Below are 20921 nucleotides of genomic sequence, written 5' to 3'. Positions count from 1 at the left end.
CCATTTGATCCTTCATTCCTGAAGTCCAAGTCTCGATTTTCTTCCTTGCATTGATCATACCGGATTCTCCATTGTATATTGCTCTCGAGAACCTCAGAAGACGCATATATTTCTGACGTAAGTTGCCGTCGGTGCAATCTTCCGGACGCTTTAGTACAGCGATGGTTATAATGTTTGTGTTCCAGGGGTTAAGGCCGACGACAAAGTCGCTATCCTGCAGTTTCTGTATCGCAGGATCCGCCTCCTTCTCATATTCATGCTTCGTAACGGGCAATATCGAAGACGGAACTTGACGATTTGCCTTCAACCGCCGACAGTGTACACACATGGCTAATCCATCGGTTTCGATCATCCCGGTGAATTTCTTTTGTTTGCTGACTTTGTGACGTTTGAAATCGAAGGGATTCTTCCAGTGCGTCTCGCGGGTTTCACGGGTCACCTCCGCCCTGTTAACATTGAACTCGGGACTGATCTCTCTCATGATGCCATGAAGGGTTCTGGAGTCGATGGTGACAAATTGTGACTTGATGTTGCGCATTGGAACCACGTTGAAGCGCTTCCCTACTATGGCCGCCTTCCGTCTCCCCAACTCTTCATTTTTTCCCCACTCAGCTTCATCGCTGCCTTGCGTTCGAGTTCACGGTCTAAAAACACGAAATAGTGCAGGATGAGGCGATAGTATCTTTCCTTATCTTTTTCAAGTCTGACATCTTGTCTGTTGGATTCGCCAACCCCAAGACTGCGCGGTGCTCTTGTATAGCCGCACGGATTACAGAAGTCCATTCGTACTCCTGCATGACGCCTTCTCCCTGACAAATTCGACCTCATCTTCACGCTTACGATCGTTCGTGATGCCATTGATAATCGCCCATACTCCTTTGCGAGAGATGCCCGGGCAGTGTGCAGACACGGTGCGTATCATGAAACGTTCGAGGTTCACTGCCAAAAGATTCTTCAGGTTCGTGATATACTTCATCGCTCCGTACATGTAAATATCCCGGTCAGCATTGTATCGAGTAGCCTCGAACCTGTAAAAGGGATGTTTTTCGTTAAGGCCATGGACTAGCACATTTTCCCTCCGCGTTTCCGCTGTGGCAAGCATCAGGTGTCGAATAAAGGTCTTATCGAAAAAATCGCCGGAATCTCGGCCGTTCCCAAGTGCGCCACGTTTTCGTACATCTCCCTCGCCAAATGCATCAGTCGTGACGACGCTTTGGAAATACTCATGGAGTACAAGTCGACACGGTTTCTCATAGCGTCTCGCAACTCTCCCTCGTACGGATCCTTTATACGTCGAAGAAGACAGGATTCCACCACCATCTCATCGTAGAGACGTCACTCTTGCAGCCATCGACAAAAGGCCTCCCCCATTTGCTTCTTCTTCCTGTCCTGTTTCTCTTTGCGAGGCACTGTTCCTCGTTTTCTTCTAACTTCGGGCAACACCGGCCATCCAAAACCCTCTACTTCCAATTACATGAGTCTACCTTTTGTTTTTTGGGGGAGAACACATTGGACGCTTCTGCTTTGAACGGCTGAAATCACTTAAATATCCTTACATGAAGTATGAAACACAATTGAAGCCGAAACTATCCTTCTCTACGATTCGAGCGCAAATACAACTGGCCCCGATAGAGCGATAGCTCCAAAAGAGGTCATTACCGCGTTTCGCATCATCGGCGAGAAGAACGTCGTGTGAAGTGACGGCCAGATTCCGAGATGCGTTGCCAGGGCGCACGAAATAGAAAATGCCGAAAACTAACCAATATCCACAAACGGAATAGCAAGTTCTATTGCCATCTACAATAAACGTTCAAAGCAGGATGTTTTTGCGTTTGGTCAAACAGTTGCCTTTTAGGCGCGAGGTCTGCAAGCCGCGAGACTCTACCGGCTTGTACGCCGTGTGACTCTGCGGTGGTGGGTGATGTGACGCACCTGAGCACCTCGTCCGAAACGCATTTGATTTTGGCACTAGGAGCGCGTATACTGGGTCTGGGCATCACCTTGGTTGCGGAGGAATCCTACAATACCGCTTCCCGCTACCACAGGCAGAAGGTCAGCCTGTCCAGATTGGAGGCTCCCAAAAATATACATAGCCCTGATTCCGTATCGCTTGTACAATGCCTCTTCCGACGCGCTCAGTGGTATGCCAAAGCTGTTCTGTTTTCGTAGCGCATCCGCACCAGCGATAGAGATGCTACGGCGGGTGCTCATGGCAGGCAACCGGCGCACAATAGAAAAAATGAGACGACCAGTACAGCAGAGAGTAAGCAAAAGCGATGTAACGTGCAGAAGTAGTCCAACATGATGGACGCTTTCCCGAAAGCCAATATCGACCCGGAAACATGGGATGCATGGTCAGTAGAAACGTTCTGTCGAACCAAAAAAGCATAACGCCGGAAGGAATTCCCTAATGGCTCTGGTGTTCGAACCATCGCCTTACCAGATGCGTATGCACCGATATCATCCCGCCGGAGGGAATTCCCTAATGGCTCTGCTGTTCGAACCATCGCCTTACCAGATGCGTATGCACCGAAATCATCCCGCCGGAGGGAATTCCCTTGCGTGTCCGCGGCGCCGTACCCCGGGGTGCAGCATCGTGCCACTACGATCTTTGCGCTATCTGAGCGCAACAATGCGGAGCACTGAGTTACCAGTACTGACGAGATTATTGCACGGCAAACCGCGAGTTTCGCCTAGTCTCTGTGGAAGACATTGAGCGCTTGTGCTCGATGCGCTCAACGCTAGACAGTCTACGGGAGTTACAAGTCGGACTCTGCGCAATTGATGGGCGATCACTCGTGCAGCAACGAAAAAGAGATTTCTCCCTGGAAATGTATGCGTACGCGAACGACTTTAGTCGGTGATGAAGTTGGCAGCTTTACCACCAAAGAAAATCTATCCCAAAAAACTGCAAGACGTATTGGTTTGTTTTCCGCTGTGCCAGGAAAAACACATAGTTGGCGCACCCGCTGCAACTCGAGCACCGTTTCCGCTGCGTACCGCACGTGACAGGTGCTTCACAGCTGTACATCGTCACCATTTCCAGCATCCGCTACCCTTGATGGTGCAGCGATCGCCTGTAACGCGCCGGCATCGTATGCTGCATCTTCGTATGGGCCCGAAACAGTCGCAGATCGCCGTGATCACTGGCGCGTCCTCTGGGGTCGGTCTGTATGCAGCTCGCGCTCTGATCAACAAGGGCAATTGGCACATCGTCATGGCATGTCGTGACATTGGTCAGGCGGAACGCACAGCAAACAGCGTGAACCTCCCAAAGGACGCCTATACAGTGCTGCATTGTGATCTGGCTGATTTCGCCTCTGTGTTGAAGTCTATGAGAGAGCTATCGAGTGTGGCGCGCGTCGATCACCTGGATGCCCTTATCTGCAATGCCGCAATATGGCATCCGCGGGACAAGAAACCGCGTTTCATGGTGGACGGCATCGAGAAGGCCATACAGGTTTGCCATCTGAGCCATTTGCTTCTATGTCGGGAGCTGTTGCCGAAGCTGAAAATATTGCGCGGGCGCATTGTGTTCTTGACGACTCAGACCCACTCGCCGAATTCGCTGCCGGGAAAGATCCCCCCGCAGGCTCGTCTTGGTGATTTGTCTGGTGTCGACGCAAGACTCGGACCGCGGACGACTGGCATGGAAGAGAATAGTCCGTTTGAGCCCACAAAAGCCTACAAAGACGCCAAAGCCGCCAACGTATTGACAATGAAGGCGCTCAGTGATCGATACGGCCGCGACGGGGTGACCCCTGTGGCGATTTTCCCGGGATGTGTCGCCGATAGCAACCTCTTACGTGAAAAGCGTGGCAGGTTCCGCAACATATTCTTCCCGATTCTTCAGAAGTACATCACTCGGGAATAGATTCCGAATGAGGAGGCCAGCCGCCGCGTAGTCGAAGTGGCGACCCAGGGGCGCTTCTCGGACTCGGGCTCGTATTTTCAGTGGCGTGGCGAATATACGGAAGGTCGAGAGAAGACGAAACCGCAGGTTATTGAACCAACGTACGAAATCGACAAGGCAGATCAGCTATACGAACTGAATCTTGACGTTGTGGACCAGCCGTTACGGCGGCGAGGCCCAAAGTCGAATATCTTGGCCCTTGTCTGAAGTTTCATGGCTTCGAAGATGAGAGGCGCCTTCGGAGCGCACATCGCTGCATCAAGGACGGATGTGGGAGCAACGGTGAACCAAGTAGGCGGCCTGCCGCACATTCGATCGGATATTAAACGAGTGAGAGGGCGCTCCTCCTGATGTGAAGAGCCAACAATGCTTCGCAAGTCATAAAGCGTACTGCAATAGTGATTAGTATAGTGATAGCTATGAACTGCTTCGCACTGAATGCGCCAGAGAATGCTGAAGGCGGTCGTCATCCGAGAAGAGCACATTTGCGGCAACTGCAGAGAGCGCATTTGCTCTGGAATATAGAGTAAAGCGCTCAGAATTGGGCATCTCTATTGTTGGAGCTCATTGTGTGATCTGGTACATAATATAACATGCTTTCGGTGATTCTTTTCGGGCGTATGACGTATGTATCGCACCAGAATATCCCGGCACGGAAAGAGCTGCATGCGTACAATGGAAAAGAAGAGCGGCAACTTCCGAGTATACGCAGGTACTACGAGCTCCAGAGTACTCCATCTTTTCGCACAAGTGCGTCTTAGCATCCGGACGCTGCTTCAGGATATATCAGTAGAATGCTTATGCCGAACGAAAGCAACCGAGAGTCGAGAACGAAGGAGCTGGACTACGAGGATGCCATGAAGACCGTCGGCGTCTTCCCCGTGTGTAAGGGGAAGGCAGTGCTGACGGAGAGCAACGTGTGTCGTGTTTGAAAACTGCCACCACGGCGAGGAAGCAAGATGCACCACCTCTACAGCTTTTACCGGATGGAGGCAGATTCTCCCGAGAAGGTAAATTGTTAAATAGAAGGATGTTTTAGGCATTCATCTTCTACTGCCGGGGATAACTGCCAAATATCAAGTTGCAAGAACGGATTGAGCATCTGTTTTCTTTCCATACAGAATACAGCAGGGCAAGCAGCTGAACCACGCAAGCAGCCCGCAAGCTAGATTGCACACAATATTGCAGACGCTGAATAATAGCATGAGGAAGCTCTCCACCCTCGAAAGCGCCTTCATATGCGAGAAACTCCGAATAACCTCCGATGAAGCGGTCGCAGCGAGGCATCGAACAGAAATCAATGCGAGAGGCCAAGATATTGAATAATGTCTCCGCTGACTGACAGAGCTAGTGATCGTGCCTCGCGCAAGTACGTCGACAAAAGAGAACAAGGAATCCGGGGCAAGGTTTCCGGATAGAGAGTTCTGGGAAATAGGATGTGTACTGGGGAATGTGCTGTATGAAAAGCACATTGCGAAACAAGTGCTGGCATCATAAACCGAGTAAGGTGGAAATTCAAAATGGAATTGGTCTGTAGACTTGATGGCCCTGTCCAGCTGATGGATCGATAACTACATGGAGACATTCCGGGATTTTGCTGGGGAAATTGTCGTGTAGAGGAGGGCATGTATTGGTGGCTCTAACCTGCCCGCTAGTCACCCAAATAGAGATGGAGCGACGCTTCTGGGAATATGATTGGACATCATACCAGACAATTTCAAGTAAAAGCTGCTCCACATAAAACGACACTGATCAAGCAGGCAAGCATGCTCAATTCTCGATTAACAAATCCGCAGACGTAGAAGAATAGCTTTGGCTGCTTTCGAAAGACCAATTCAGACTATGGAGTTTCCAAAGTCCAACGGAGATCCCACTCGGAAATGCGAGACTAGGTATTGATCGGTACCGAGAAACTATGGGGTAGGTGCGCTACCGTGAGGCTGACACTCAACTAGATAGAGTCATCTGCAGCAACGGATCCTTCTTTGCAGGTAGCAGATATAAAAATATATGACACGGAGCGTTTGTTGGAAAACTGGATGAAAAGTTATGAAGTCTCCGATTGGGCCAGCATCCTCCGCGGATCACCAGTCTGCGCGAGCCTTGAAAATGCTTGTTGGTGCTCGGCTTGCCAGAAGCGGTTGATACACATGGCTCCAAGCTTAGGCCGAACGAGGTTAGATGAAGAAAACACCTACGAATTCTCGCTTCGTAGGTTGAAGGTCGAAGCATGGGTACGCGTATATGCGTTCCACTTCGAACGACGACGGCCTGTCCCTAAAGAGAGACCACTTCCCACGCGAGAAATATTTCTTAGTTTTCCTCGCAATAGAGACGCAGGAGCTCATTATTCGATGTTTCGTATCTAAAACAAACACCAATGGTACAGACCTACACAAACCTTCCAACTACTCTGCTTCGGTGTCTGCACCAGAAAAGGACTGCAAAACACTCGCAGTACCACGGAATATTTCCAATATGATCATTTCGCAAAAAAGAGATAGAAAATACGCTATTGGGGTACTTCTGCGTTTCGGGTGGTGGACGAGCCTCAGCAACTGATAGTTCGTTATTCGCTATCCTTCTTACCTAGAGCCGTGACCTGCTGAACCCTGCTGACTCGCACCTGGAAGGAGCAGTACTCGGGAGTTACTCATTCGAATGAAATCCCACTAGCCTATATATAGCTTTCAGTACCTCTTTCAACTTGAATATTTCGGACTATGTACCCCGAATTCCCTACGTCCGTTACGCTCCAGTCTCGACATCAACGTGAATTCTTCATCGCATCATGATGACCCCAATTCAAATTCCTCTGCAGTGCGCGCGCGCGTTTCGCGTTTTTGGCGCTATCACTTTGTGCGTTGTTGTTTTGGCTTTCACAACACACGGTGGTTACGTTCGTGTTGACCATAACGAAAAAACAATAGTGAAGATATATTCACGCAAGAAAGAACAAATACCCGTATTTATTGGACTGAGAGAGCGTCGAACGAGATGTTTCGAGCTCGCTCTCTGGTACGTGGCCTGGTTGTTGCTGTTTGTCTATTGTTGGCGGCCACGTTTTCCGTGTCGCTTGTAGCTGCGTTGTCGCCTGTGAGTACGGTTAGCTGGACCTGGATAGGTGGAGAGACGGGTAGAGATAATCCTGGTAATTATGGAACGCTGAACCAGACTTCAGCAGATAGTGTTCCAGGTGGCCGTTACGATTCTGCAGCCTGGGTCGGAAGTTCGAGCTTGGTATACTTGTTTGGCGGGGTTGGGGGTGGAAACCCATATCTGAGCTACTTTAATGATCTATGGACCTTCAACTTGACCTCACATGAATGGACGTGGATAGGAGGTTCCTCAGAAGCCGACCAACCAGGAGTGTACGGCACAGTCGGCACAGGCAGCCCAGCCAATACACCTGGCAGTCGTTATCGAAGCGCGTACTGGCAGATGGACGAGCAGCATTTCTGGTTGTTTGGTGGCCTCGGTTATGATCGGAATGCAAACTTTGGCCCCATGAACGACATGTGGATGTACGATACAGAAAGCAGAGTCTGGACTTGGGTCAGCGGGAATGATACGGTAAATGCCGGCACGATATATGGAGCGGAGGGCGTCTTTGGTCCTTCCTACAATCCTGGGTCCCGAGGCAGTGCATCATTCTGGTTGGGTGCTGACGGTACTTTTTGGTTGTTTGGTGGTGAAAATAATCTTGGGGATTCTGTCTCCGATCTGTGGTCATTTAATCCCACTACACTGCAATGGGCATACAGAGGCGGATCACAACTTGCTAACCAGCCTGGCAACTATAGCGCACCTGGCGTGGCGAACAATTCGAGTGCACCAGGTGCGCGCATCGTCGCGAATACCTGGACAGATTTTGAAGGAAATCTCTGGATGTTCGGTGGTCTTGGCTACGGCGACAGCACAGCACCAGGACAAGGGAAGTTGAATGATCTCTGGGTCTACAACATAAGTCAATCTGTATGGATTTTTATCGCAGGGAATACCACTATTAACAATCCAGGATCTTATGGAAGTCTCGGTGCTTTCGCCCCAACCAGTTACCCTGGTGCAAGAGACTCAGGCGTGAGTTTCGTGGATTCTTTGGGTAATCTGCTACTTTTTGGTGGTGAAGGATATGGGAATACTCGTGAGAGCCCCGGTGATTTGAACGATTTGTGGGTATTTGATATGACACTGGGTCAGTGGGCGTGGATCAATGGCAGCCAAAATGGATTTGCACTTTCCGTATATGGATTTTTGAATAAGACCAGCCCTAGTGTTTCGCCTGGCGGTCGAACTGGGTCAGTTTTCTGGAACACAAGTGGGACTGATCCGGTCATGTTTGGCGGATTTGGATACTCAAACACTAGCATTCCTGGCTATCTCAATGATGTTTTCGCACTGAGTGAAACGTTCTTTACGCCTACCCCTACGCCTACGCCAACATCAACGCCAACTCTGACACCAACGATTACGCCAACTGCTACTGCGACCCCGACACCCACGCTGACACCTACACCGACACCGACACCGACTGCGACACCGACACCGACACCGACACCGACTGCGACACCGACTGCGACACCGACTGCGACACTGACACCGACACCTACACTGACACCGACACCGACACCTACACCTACACCTACACCGACACCGACTGCGACGATGACTCCGACAATTACATCATCGCCAACGATTACTGTAACAGAGTCTCCAACGACAGTGACGATGACGCCGACGATGACTCCAACTGCAACAACGTCACCAACAATCGTGCCGACGACGATTTCCACCTCGATTGCGATATCCGTTCAGAATCTTTCTCTTTGTTTGGCCGTGGCGACGGATTTGCAGAACGATCTCGAGGCTCGCTTCACGGGCCAGGTAGTGAATGTCAGCGTGACTGATAACTGCGACACGGTCTTCGGTTCGGGCACATCAAGGCGCCTCGCCACCACATTAGACAAGAGCAATCTTCGTCTGGAACGAGCATTGGTGCGCACTTCGGGCGGCAGTGTTGTGACCTATGTGATTAAGATCTCAGGAGACACATCCCTCGCCAGTGAACTGCAAAGTGTGCTTCAAACTTTCACCGACCAGCTTTCTACAATTCTACCCTCTGGTGCGACACTTGCTATTATAACCCCGACACCGAGTGCAACGCCAACACCAGTTTGCACGAGTGAAATCTGCGGTTCTCCGGGCCAGTACACAAACCAGGACGCTTGCGAGCAAGTCGGGTGCTGCTTTAACTCCCAGACGAACGCGTGCACCCTGAAGAGCGTCTCAGCGGCGTGCAGCGCTGTTCCAGTGACGCAGCGCGTCCCCTGCGGCTGGAGCTACATCTATCCCGACGAGTGCACTGCGATACCGGGATGCTGCTGGCAGCCAACGGCAAACGGCATCCTGGCACCCTGGTGCTACTACGACATCAACCATGCACCGCAGGCCTCTGTAGCGCTGCAGGAGGTGCAGGCACCAGTACCCGTCTGCCCGTCACCGGGAGCGCAGCGCCAGCCGTGCGGCAACGCGGGTATCAACCAGTTTACGTGCTATGCCCAGGGCTGCTGCTACGACTCGCAGGCGCAGAACCAGTGGGTGCAGAACGGCAAGCAGCAGAGCGACTTTGAGTCGAACCCGTACTGCTTCCAGCCCGAGAAGACGTGCGCGGTGGGCGAGTTTGAGCGCCAGCCGTGCACGAACGCGGTGAATCAGAACCAGCAGCTGAACAATAACATCAACAACAACCAGTTTGTGCGTCTGCTGAACACGCTCCTGTACGGAGAGCAGCACGGGACGCAGCGCACGAGCTACTCGCCACAGCAGTGTCTGGAGGCTGGTTGCTGCCTGGGGCTCAGCAACGAGTGCTTCCAGCCGATGACCGAGTACGTGTGCCAGACCTACGGGTATGTGTCGAACTCGCTGAGCGGCACCACTAGCAACGTATCGAACTCGAGCTATATTGCTTGCGGCCCCGAGTGCTGCAACGCCGAGACGCAGAACTGCACGTACAACCCGTTCAGCAACAACAACAACCAGCAGCAGCAGCAGCAACTGCAGCAACAGCAGCAACAACAGGTGCTGCTGCCGTCATTCTGTGTGTGCAAGGACCCTACGAAGCAGTGCGGGACGTACCTGATCCCTTCGGATAACCTTGTGAGCAAGGTGCGTTGCTGCCGCGCTGACGAGGAGTGCATCAACAACCAGTGTGTGGTGATTAGTTCAACACCGACTCCGAGTCCCGTGGCTGTGACAGCGGCACCCTCTGCGACGGTGTCTGCAACAGTCTCTGCGACAGCTTCTGCGACGGTGTCTGCGAGTGCATCAACGAGTGCATCAGCGAGTGCTTCAGTTTCAGCTTCTGTGTCGACGTCTGCGAGCGCCTCGGAATCAGCGACATCTTCAGCTCCACCGACTGCGTGAGCGAACGTTTCAACTGTTAATTTGCCCACAGTCTAGATCACGTCTATGCTGATCCTCTGTTGCGACAATATTCCACTCATGTTCACAAGACCCGAGAGTACGAATGAACGAATGCGTTAATGTGGATATTTGTGCGCGAAGTGTCATCTGAGGTCCTCTTCGGGGGCTGACATTCAGAGATCTGATGAACAGAAAGAATGGACCAGAATTTGCTTTTGGAACGTAAAGGAATGATTACCTATGCCTATGAGCTTGCCCCCGATGATAGCCTTGGTGGTAATGGCGGTATCTTGGTACCCTTTCTTCTCTTTGTAGTCGGAATACGGTTTCCGAGTTGCATGTAGCGAGTATGTCTGCAGTAGAGCGTCTGGAACTGTTTTTTGAGTTTCGTTGTACTTGAGCACATTCTAGTCCTGAGGAGAGGTTCTGGAGCAAATTTGACTCGATCCGTACAACCGCAAATTTCACCAAAATCCGATTCCTCTTGAGGAAAAGCTAATATTCGTGACGCCTGCCTACGGGCTCCGGCTCCGCTTGGCACGAATGGAAGCAGGGCCGCCAGCCTCACAGCGCACTTATAGCTCTAACATTGAAAGTGCTTATAGCTTGTTCTGGCGGTCGAGGCATCGTCTCGATATATTCACCACTGTTGCCTACCGTTGCTCGTAGGCTACGTCCATAAAACCGTCTGAAGTGTTGTGCTGATTTCCGGATTATGTTTATGTCTTGTACACTAGAAAAAAACGAGAACGAAGTGGTGGTAAGCCGTGAAGACGTAGATGCGCAGTTACCGTTACTCGGTCCAGAGGCACATCATGCCAGGCAGTCACATCCTGAGACGAGCTGTACGCTATGTAAGCATTACCACAGCACCTTGAGCACAGCTGGAGGCATTCTAGAAGCGGCCAGTATCGATTCTAAACAATTGATCTTGTTCTATATCATTGCAAACAAATTGGTAAACGGATCCGTTGCTAATAAATGGACACAGGACCCTCGGAAGATAGATAAACGACAAGGCAGCGGATGATGTATCGAATACAGAAGAACTCGAGTTGCCCATTTTCCACATTTTCTGTCACATCAGTCCTGTTACAGCCATGGCAGCAATATCTTCACGAAAAGCATCAACTATTACCACATATACTCTAGGTACTCTTCGCAAATACGTTCTGAATAAGCGACGTGACGCGCCCGCACCGAACGCCTCTCAAAAGACAAACGTTGCCCCCGGCCGTGTACAGTAGTGGCGAACGCGCCCTAGGCAAGGGGTCTCCAACTGACGTGCAGACGCCTCCCCGTTTTTTTGGACCGGCCACCAACGTCTGCTTCCATTTTTTCTCATATAGTTCGACTTTGAGAGGTTGTCCAATAAAATCCTCTTGTGTCCAGTCTGGAGGTCTTTTCTCCAGCACCGCACATCTCCGTATATTGATAGCGGCATTAAAATCTCGGTTCACGAACTCCATACATTTCGTGCCGTTGGGAGCTGTACTCACCAATACGAGTAACCCTTGAACTTTCGCCTTCCTTTACAGTTGCTCCTCCGCCAGCGGTCCGTACTTTTGCAATTTCCTCAGCGCTCTTCTGGCACTTTTCCATCTCTACCCTCTGAAGCGTGCAGCCCAGTTCCTGGTATGTATAGGACGTCCGGAACTCATATACAGGTATCGTAACGAGACGCCGGGCGCACTCCTTGTACAGCTTCGTCGCTGGAGCTGGCGTAGTTCCTTTTCTGTTCTTCCAGCGCCCTGCTCCATACGCTACTACGAGCCTCTGACGGTCATCCCCCTCAAAGGCGCTCAACTGATTGAAAAAATTCGCAAACGCCCGCTGCTTCACACCGTATAGATTCATTCGCAGACGAGCCCACCGGGGCTTTTTATACTCCTCCCACAGCGCATCCCAATGGGCAACACGAAATTCCATGAATTTCCGAAAAGCTTCATAGACCGCTCCGCGGCTCGTCGCCTCGCTCAAAGCTTCCAGGTGATGCTTTATTCCTGCATTCCACGTAACGATTATCATCCTTGCATTCACTACAACGGATTCTCGATGGTATCTCGCTCTCGAGAACCTCAGCAGACGCATGTCTTTCTGGCGTAAATTACCGTCCATGCCATCTTCCGCACGCTTCGGTGCTGCGATGGTGATGATATTCGTGTTCCCAGGATCCGCGCCAACCACAATGTCTTTATCCTGCACTTCCTGTATGGCAGGATCCGCCTCTTTCTTTCCTTGATGCCTCGTCGCGTCAACCATTAAGTCGTTATCCTGCACATTCTGTTCGGCAGGATCCGCCTCCTTCTGACCTTCATCCTTCACCGCGCCAACGACACGGTCGTTATCCTGCACTTTCTGCATCACAGGTTCCGCCTCTTTCTCTTTTTCATCCTTCACCGCGTCAGCGACAAAGTCGTCATCCTGCACCTCCTGTGTCGCAGGATCCGCTTCTTTGATTTTTTAATGCTTCGCAGAGGGCGAAGCGAAAGGCACAATCGGACGGTCCACTTTCAAGCGCCGATAGTGTACATACAAGGTTACTCCATCGGTCTCGATCAACGCAGTGAATACCTTTTGGCTTCTCACTTTGAGCCGTTTGAAATTGAAGATGTTCTTCAAGTACGTCGCCCGGTTTTCACCGGTGAAGTCATCCCTGATAACAGTGAACACTGGACTGATCTCCTTCATGATGCCGTAAAACACGTCCGAATCGATATTCACGAAATGTGACTTGATGCTGCACATTGGAACCACGTTGAAGCGCTTACCCATTAGGACAGCCTTCCGTCTCTCCCAATCTTCTTTTTTTCTTCACTCAGCTTCATCTCCGCATTTCGCTCGAGTTCTCGGTCGAGAAACATGAAATAGCGCAGAATAAGACGATAGTATCTTTCCTTATCTTTTTTCAACTCTGATGTCTTGTCTGTTGGATTCGCCGGCCCCAAGATTGCACGGTGCTCTTGTATAACCGAATGGATTACAGAAGTATCATTCGTGCTGTCGTTAAACGCCTTCGTGTCGACGAATTCGACTTCACCTTCATGCTTGCGATCGTTCTTGATGCCGTTGATAATCTCCCATATTCCTTTGCGAGAGATACCCGGGTACAGCGCAAACACGGCGCGTATCATGAAACGTTCGAGTTTCACGATCACGTGAACCACAGTTTCGTGATGTACTTCGTCGCCCCTTATACGTAAACATTCGAATCACCCCTGTACAGAGTACTGTTGAAGCTGTAGAGGGGATGTTTTTCGTAAAGGCCATGCACTAGCACATTTTCCCTCCGCGTTTCCGCTGTGCCAAGCATTAGGTGTCGAATAAATGTCTTACCGAAAAAATCGTCCGGAATCTCGACCGTTTCCAAGTGCGCCACGTTTTCGTACATCTCCCTCGCCAAATGCATCAGTCTTGACAACGCCTTGAAAATACCAATGGAGTACGAATCGAATCGTTTTTTGATAGCGTCTCGCAAATTTTCCCTGTAAGGATGCTTGATTTGTTTAAGAAGACAGGCTTTCACCATCATCTCGTCGAACAGTCGTCTTTCTTGCCGCCTTCGACTTAGGGCCTCCCCTTTTGCTTCTTCTTCTTTTCCTGTTCTTCTGGACTCGGCTCTGTTTTTTGTTTTTATTTCTGGCAGCAGGCGACACTGGGCCTCCAGGATCGTCAACTTGCTTTTTCATAGCTTTTCTTTTCATTTTTTTGTGTGAAAAAGAACGCTCTTTGAACCCTTCTATTATATACTGCGAGAAATCAATTGAATATGTTTACTTGAGGGTTGAGACACAATCGAACTGGAAACTATATTTTGTTACGACTTCCACGCAAATACAGCTTGCCCGTTAGAACATCAAGAAAACGTGTCGTCACGGTCGCGTTTCTCTTCAAAGGCGACAGATGCGTCGTGTCTCGTAAGTGCCATACTTGGAGATGCACGTATCGAGCGCGCCATACAGGAAAAAGGACAGTGACCTACGATTTACAAGAAACGATATAAAATTTTTTCCCGCTCTACGATAAGCGTTTAAGGGGAAATAGATCGCCGTATTATCGGAAGCTTATGTTCGAGGCGGAAGGTCCCGCGAGCCGGTCGAGTCTACCGGGCTAGAGCTCGGTATGCCTCTAAAGTGGCCGCTGCCGCTGCTGCTGCTGCTGCTGCAAGACCTGCGCAGCTCGTTCACAACGCATTTTATCCTGAGAATATGCACAGGACGCTGCGTTGGGCCTCGCACTGGTCGCAGTGGAATCCTAGTACAGCACTTCGCGCTGTCGCAGGTAGTAGGTCTGTCTGCGCATTTTGCATGTTCCCAGAATGACAAATAGCCCTGATTCCGTTTCAGGTGAATCATTCCTCGAGCGGACGCCCTTAGTGGTATGGCAAAGCCGTTCTGTCTCTGTGCAGCACCTGCTTCAGCGGTATAAGCGCTACAGCGGGTGCTCACAACAGGCTCGGCGCTCGATAGAACATACGAAACGACCAATATATCAGAGAGGTAGTATGGATAATGGGACTTGAGGACAGGTGCACTATGATCGAGATATCCCCGGAAGCCATCGTGCGTTCCAAATTCTGGGATGCATTGTCAATGCAAACGTTTTTTCATCAAAAAGAAAAAAACGCCCCGAGGCGGACTCGTCATCGAGACGCGCATCGCTCTGGATCGAATCTCCGGAAGGCGCTTCTGGGCGATCGCGAAAGCCCTCAAGTGCATCTTTGTGTCCTCAACGGATAGCATGATTTATTCGGGGCGCTCAGTCTCGAGCGTTCCCTCTGACTTAAAGCAATACCTTCGTGGATCCGACAGCTGTGTTATCAAAGAGCACTGTACCTAGTTTTGGCGAGGCCTATAGTGCTGGAGAACAAAACGATCACGGGTTTGTAGCGATCTCGGCACCAGTGCTGGAAACAACCCTGCACCGCAGCTCGGGCGATCTGAAACCTGTAGTCGGACTTTTTCGAGGATCTGTCTGGCAAGGAAGCAAATCGTGGAACTGTGCTCTTTGGAACGACGTCAGGGATCGACGAGGCGGCGGCTGAGCTTCAGGGAAGTCTCTTTGGGGAGGTCTCGCCTGCGATCGACACGCCGGGTGCGGCGCTTGCACGTTCGTACCCCGTCCGCATCACCGTGGTTGGAGCTGGTGACGTTGGCGTTGCTTGCGCCTATAATATTTTGACCCGAGATATTTGTAGTGAGCTGGTACTGGTGGACGTTCTCAAGGACAAACTCAAGGGTCAAGTTATGGACTTGCAGCATGGAGGTGCGTTCTACAGCACCCGCATCCGGGCTGCCGAGTCCTACGAGGATACAGCACATTCGGCAGTATGTATTATAACGGCAGGTGTGCGTCAGCGGCCCGGAGAAAGTCGTCTTGAGCTCATGGATCGCAATGCCGCATTGTTCAAAGGCATTATTCCGCCCCTGGTGCAGTATTCGCAGAACACAATCCTGTTGGTTGTGAGTAACCCCGTTGATCTACTGACACATCTAGCGTGGCAGATGAGTGGCTTGCCCCGCGAACGTGTGATTGGCTCAGGGACATATTTGGACTCTTCGCGTTTCCGCACACTTCTGGCGCAGCGGCTGGGCATCGATACCGCTTCCGTCCAGGCCATGGTACTGGGCGAGCACGGAGACTCCTCGTTCGTGTACCGGAGTGGTATTACGGTTGGTGGCGTACCGTTGCGAACATGCTTCGAGCGCATGACCGACGCTGCGAGCGCGTCCACAGCATTCTATGATCTGGTGAAAGGTGTCCATCAGCAAGTTGTAGCCGCGGCTTACGAGGTCATTAAGCTGAAAGGCTACACCAACTGGGCCATTGGCAGCGCTGTTGGAAGCATCGTTACAACGATTGTGCATGATCGGCGCAAAGTGCTGCCAATAACGACGCATGCGGGCTCGTTGCGAGGCCTCGAGTCGGCGGATGTATTCTTGTCGTTGCCATGTGTGCTAGGTCGGAATGGTGTCGTTGAAGTACTACAAATACTGCCGTTCATGGAAAGTGACGAGAAAGAAGACCTCCAATCCAGTATAGAGGCACTCCAGAGCACGCCGAAGAAAGCATCTTGAGCATGTTGCCTGCGCATGGTAACGCGTTGGATGCGCATCGTTTACAGGGACGTTAATCAAATGCCTCGTCGAAGTGCGGGCTCTGCACAAGCGTGCTCGGTCTGTACTCAAAATAAGCGGATGGACAAGGAGGACTGAGATATGCTGGATACCTATGCCAAACTGGTAGGTCTTGGCACCGTACAAAAGGTGTGGAGGGGAGCGTCCGTAACCATCTCGGCGAGCTTGTTCCAAATGGACAGCATTGCTGAAGGACAAGGTGGCACCAGAATTGCAGCTGCAGAGTAGCGTTCGCCTACTATCATCATTGAAACCTGCTAGTCGTGTCATGGATACCGGATGTGCTGGAGTTCGCATCCGCAACAGCGAACAAGGATCAAATCAACTGACTCAAAATTCTCCAAAGCGATGCGTGGATGAAAGCTGGCGAAAGTTGCGGGTCTGGTACGGCATAACGTACGCTTACCCGGATGCCGATATGTATCGCGCCTGACCCGAGATTCCCTGGTTCAGGTCAACCATCCTAAACCGCAGGATAAAAGTATGCCATGATTTAACGTTCACTGATGTTGGCTGGACGGCATCGCAACGCTCCACGAACCTGGGCGCGGCGCCGAAGGCTTAGTTTCCGAGTATGACCGTGACAGACTTTGCTCTATGCGTATGGATCTGGAAAACACGAGCCGGAAGTGTGCATCAGCACGCATGGGCGACGAATAAAACCCTTAAAGCGACGTACGAACAGTGACCTAACGATGCAAGTGGAACGAACCGAATACCCTGAGGTAGGTATGATGGCACAGCTTCTGCCTTGAGAGCGGCTGCACAAGCGCTTCAGTGCGGTAGAGGCGAAATCGTGCCGAAACGTCCGAGTCGCGTCAGCGCTTCTAGTGAACAGGAATGTGCCTCCAGCTTCTCTGACGTCCCTCTCGCGTCCCAGAAATTCTGGTACAAAGTTTCGCTCTATGCAGCACAGGCGCTGATGCAGCGCTCCTTCGGAAGCCCTGCCTTCCGCAAACTTGCACCGAGACGTTCCGTACGCAGCTATTGTGGTTATGCTTCAAAAGCAGAACGGTATTGCAGTGTCTTGGAAGCGTCGGCTAGAGCTTCTGAGACCGAAACGTCTCGTAAGACCACCGCAGCCGACGACAACAAACATCTTTCGAAACAAAAACGTTGCTGCCGACAGTGTACAGTAGTGGCGGCAACCGCGCCCTAGACAAGAAGTCGCCAACTGACGTGCAGACGCCTTCCCGCCTTTTTCGACCGGCCACCTACTGCGGACACCATTGTTTCTCATATAGTTCCAGTTTAAGAGGTTGTCCAACAATGGACTCTCGTGTCACCGCTGGGAGTCTTTTGTCTATTCCCGCACATCTCCGTAGATTGATTGCAGCGTTAAAGACTCGGTTCGCGAACTCCATACGTTTCTTGCCGATGGTAGTCGTACTTACTAATGCAAGTAGTCCACGAGCTTCTTCCCTCCTTTCCATTTCCTCTCCCGTCAGCTATCCCTTACTTTTTTATATCATGACGACTCCGCGGGCACTTTTCAATCTCCATCTTCTGAAGAGTACATCCCAACTCGTGGTGTGTATACGATGTTCGGAACCCACCCACAGGTACCGTAGCGAGACCCAGTGCGCACTCCTTGCCCATTCCTGCCGTTGGAGCTGGTGGAGTCCCTTTTTTTCGGAGCCCAGCTCCCTACACCATATGTAACAACGAGCCTCTGACTTGATCCTATTTCAAGGCGTTCAATCGATTGAAAAAGCTCGCGAATGCGTGATGCTTACCACGGCACAGATTCATACGCAAACGTGCCCAGCGGTGCTTTGTATACTCGCCCTACAGCGCCACGGAATGAGCAACACGAACTTCCATGAATTTCAGAAAAGCTTGAATGTCCGCTCGTCAGCTCGTCACCACGCTCAAAGCTTCCAGGTGATCCTTCATTCCTACATTCCACGTAACCATCTTCTTCCTTGCATTCGTTATACCGGATTCTCGATTGTATCTCTCTCTCGAAAACCTCAGCAGAAGCATATGTTTGTGACGTAAGGTGCAGTCAGTGCAATCTTCCCTTCGCTTAGGAACAGCGATGGTTATGATATTCGTGCACCAGGGACTAAGGCCGACGCCAAAGTGGTTTTCATGGGGCTTATACGTTCCATAGCCCGTCAACCTGTGTTCGTTCTTCGGCAACGCCCGTAACGAAGACGGGATAGGACGAGCTGCCTTCAACCGCTGATGGTGTACACATATGTGCGCCACATCGAGATCGATTGTTCCAGTGAATAAACTTTTTTTGGCCGGTTCGGGACGCTTGAAATCGAAGATATTCTTCTCGTAGGCGTCCCGATCTTCACCGGAGACCTATTTGTTGATTACATCGAGCTCTGGACAAATCTCTATCGTGAAGTCGTGAAGTACTATGGAGTGGTTACTCACAAAATGTGACTTGGACTCGCATAACTGACCGACATTGAAGCGCATCTGGAGAAGACTTCAATGTCGTTTCTCCCACTCGTCATTTTTTCCTCACTCAGCCCCATGTCGGCTCTGCGGTCGAGGTCTCGGACCGAAAACATGAAGCAGGGCAGGATGAGGGAGTAACAACTCTCTCCGTCGTTTCTCATATCCGAGAGTTTTCTCTTGGGTTGACATGACCCAAGACCGAACGATGTTTTAGAATAGTGGCGCGAATTACAGAAGCATCATTCATTATCCTGCGTGATGTCCTCTTGTCGACGAGTCTGATCTCCTGTCCATGCTGGCGATCGTTCTTCATACCATCGATGATTGCAAGCATCACTTCGCGAAATGTGCCCGGGTACAGCACAAAGACGACGCGTATCATGAAACAATCGAGGTTTGCCATTTTATGGTTCCTCACATTCATAAGGCACCTCTTTGCCCTGTATTCGTAAATGTCTGCGTCACCCCTGTGTTCAGCACGGAAGACGAGGAATTTGGCGTAATTTTTGAGAAAGGCATGCACTCGCTCACTTATCCCCGATGTTTTCCCATTAAAAACAATCAGGTAGTTGATGAAAGTCTTTTGGAAAAATTTTTCCGGAAACATCATTTTCGCAATAAGCGTTACGTCCCGATGCAGGTCGCTGTCCAAATGCCAACGTCCTAAAGAAAAGCTCCAAACATACCCGGCCTACGATCCGCCACGGTTTCTGATAGCGTCTCGCAACAATCAGTCGTACGGATCATTGATATGTTGGAGAAGATAAGATTCCACCACCATCTTGTCGTACAGAAGTCACAATTTCGGCCTTCGATGTAAGGCCCCCCATGTTGCTTCTTCTTCTTTTCCTGACCCTCTTCGCTAGGCAATATGTCTCATTTCATTCTGACACCCGGCAGCACCGGCCACCCCAAACCCACTACATCATACTACATAAGTGTCAGATTTTTTGGGAGAACATCTCATTGGACGCTTCTGCTTTGAACGGCGAGAATCTGGTGAATAGAGTTACTTTAAGATTGGAACGCCACTGAAGCCAAAACTATACTTTGCTACGATTCGATCGCAAATACAAGTGGCCCCGATAGAGCAGTCGCTCCAGAAGAGGTCATTACCGCGTTTTTCTTGATCGGAGAGGCGCACGTTGGGTGACGTGACGGCCAGATTTCGCGATGCGTTACCAGGACGCACGACAGAGAAAATGCAAAAAAATTAACCAATATGCACAAACAGGATAGCAAGTACTATTGCAACCTAGTGTAAACGTAAAGAAGATGATTTCGCGTATGGTCAAAGTGTTACATTTAATCGGAAGGTCTGCGTGCCGCGAGACTACCGGCCTGCCCTCCGTGTGACTTTCAGTGGAGAGTGATATGAGACACTTGGGCAACTCATCCAAAACGCAATTAATTTCGGGACTAGGAGCAGGCATGCTGCGTCTGAGCGCTAACACCGTCGCGGTGAACAGATAGTACGCCGTTTTACGCTACCGCATGCAAATCGTCTGCAAGATCCGCTTGGAGGCTCCAAAGAAAATAAATCTCCCTGATCCCATGTAGCATGAACCAAGCCCCTTCCAACGCGCCCAGTGGTATGTCAGAGCAGCCCTGCTTCCGGAGAGCACCCACAGCGGCGATAGAGAGGCTACAACGGGTGCTCAAGGTAGGTAAACGGCGCACGATAGAAAGTCAGATACAATCAGTACAGCCGAGATTAGGTAAATGCGACAAAAATCACCGAAATTGTCCAGCGTGACGAAGGATTTTCCGAAACAAGTATCAATCCGGCAATCTCGGCGTCTGGTCAGTAAAACAGGCTCTGTCGAAACAAACAAAAGCAAAGCGCTGGAAGGAGATCCATAAGGGCACTGGTGTGCTGGATGTAGATAAGACAGATGCGTATTTGCTCAGATCGTACCGCCGGAAAAATACCCGAACGAACCTGGATTGGTAGACATCGCTCTGACAGATGCTTTTGCTCTGAGAACACCGCAGTAATGGGGCATTGCGTCGAATGGGGGAATGGGGGG

General features: G+C 50.8%; 2 protein-coding genes and 1 non-coding gene across 3 annotated transcripts, besides 4 other annotated features; 2 read left to right on the top strand and 1 right to left on the bottom strand.

Moving 5' to 3' along the window:
• Positions 1 to 1475: part of a sequence feature (repetitive element) that runs on past the window's edge.
• Positions 1476 to 2856: 1381 nt separating this feature from the next.
• Positions 2857 to 4120: a sequence feature (pseudo-gene of NADPH:protochlorophyllide oxidoreductase).
• A 2790-nt stretch (positions 4121 to 6910) lies between these two features.
• On the top strand, positions 6911 to 10336 carry CYME_CMJ005C (similar to cell surface glycoprotein; the record flags this gene model as incomplete). Its single annotated transcript, XM_005534708.1, has 1 exon — positions 6911 to 10336. One exon carries the CDS (start codon positions 6911 to 6913, stop codon positions 10334 to 10336), a length of 3426 nt encoding a protein of 1141 aa, XP_005534765.1.
• CYME_CMJ004T lies at positions 8317 to 10213 on the bottom strand. The gene has a single exon (XR_002461343.1). It is a non-coding gene; the product is annotated as a hypothetical transcript (transcript).
• A 1200-nt stretch (positions 10337 to 11536) lies between the features above and the next one.
• Positions 11537 to 14871: a sequence feature (repetitive element).
• A 711-nt stretch (positions 14872 to 15582) lies between these two features.
• CYME_CMJ002C (L-lactate dehydrogenase) lies at positions 15583 to 16413 on the top strand (the record flags this gene model as incomplete). The annotated part of the gene is made up of 1 exon (XM_005534707.1): positions 15583 to 16413. The coding sequence occupies one exon, from the start codon at positions 15583 to 15585 to the stop codon at positions 16411 to 16413; it is 831 nt and encodes a 276-aa protein (XP_005534764.1).
• Positions 16414 to 17560: 1147 nt separating this feature from the next.
• Positions 17561 to 20154: a sequence feature (repetitive element).
• Between the last annotated feature and the right edge of the window lie 767 nt (positions 20155 to 20921).

This window comes from Cyanidioschyzon merolae, chromosome 10 (genome assembly GCF_000091205.1).
Source record: "Cyanidioschyzon merolae strain 10D DNA, chromosome 10, complete genome".
Classification (NCBI taxonomy): domain Eukaryota; phylum Rhodophyta; class Bangiophyceae; order Cyanidiales; family Cyanidiaceae; genus Cyanidioschyzon; species Cyanidioschyzon merolae.
The sequence above is the reverse complement of the archived record's forward strand: the minus strand, read 5'-3'. Positions and strand labels throughout refer to the sequence as shown.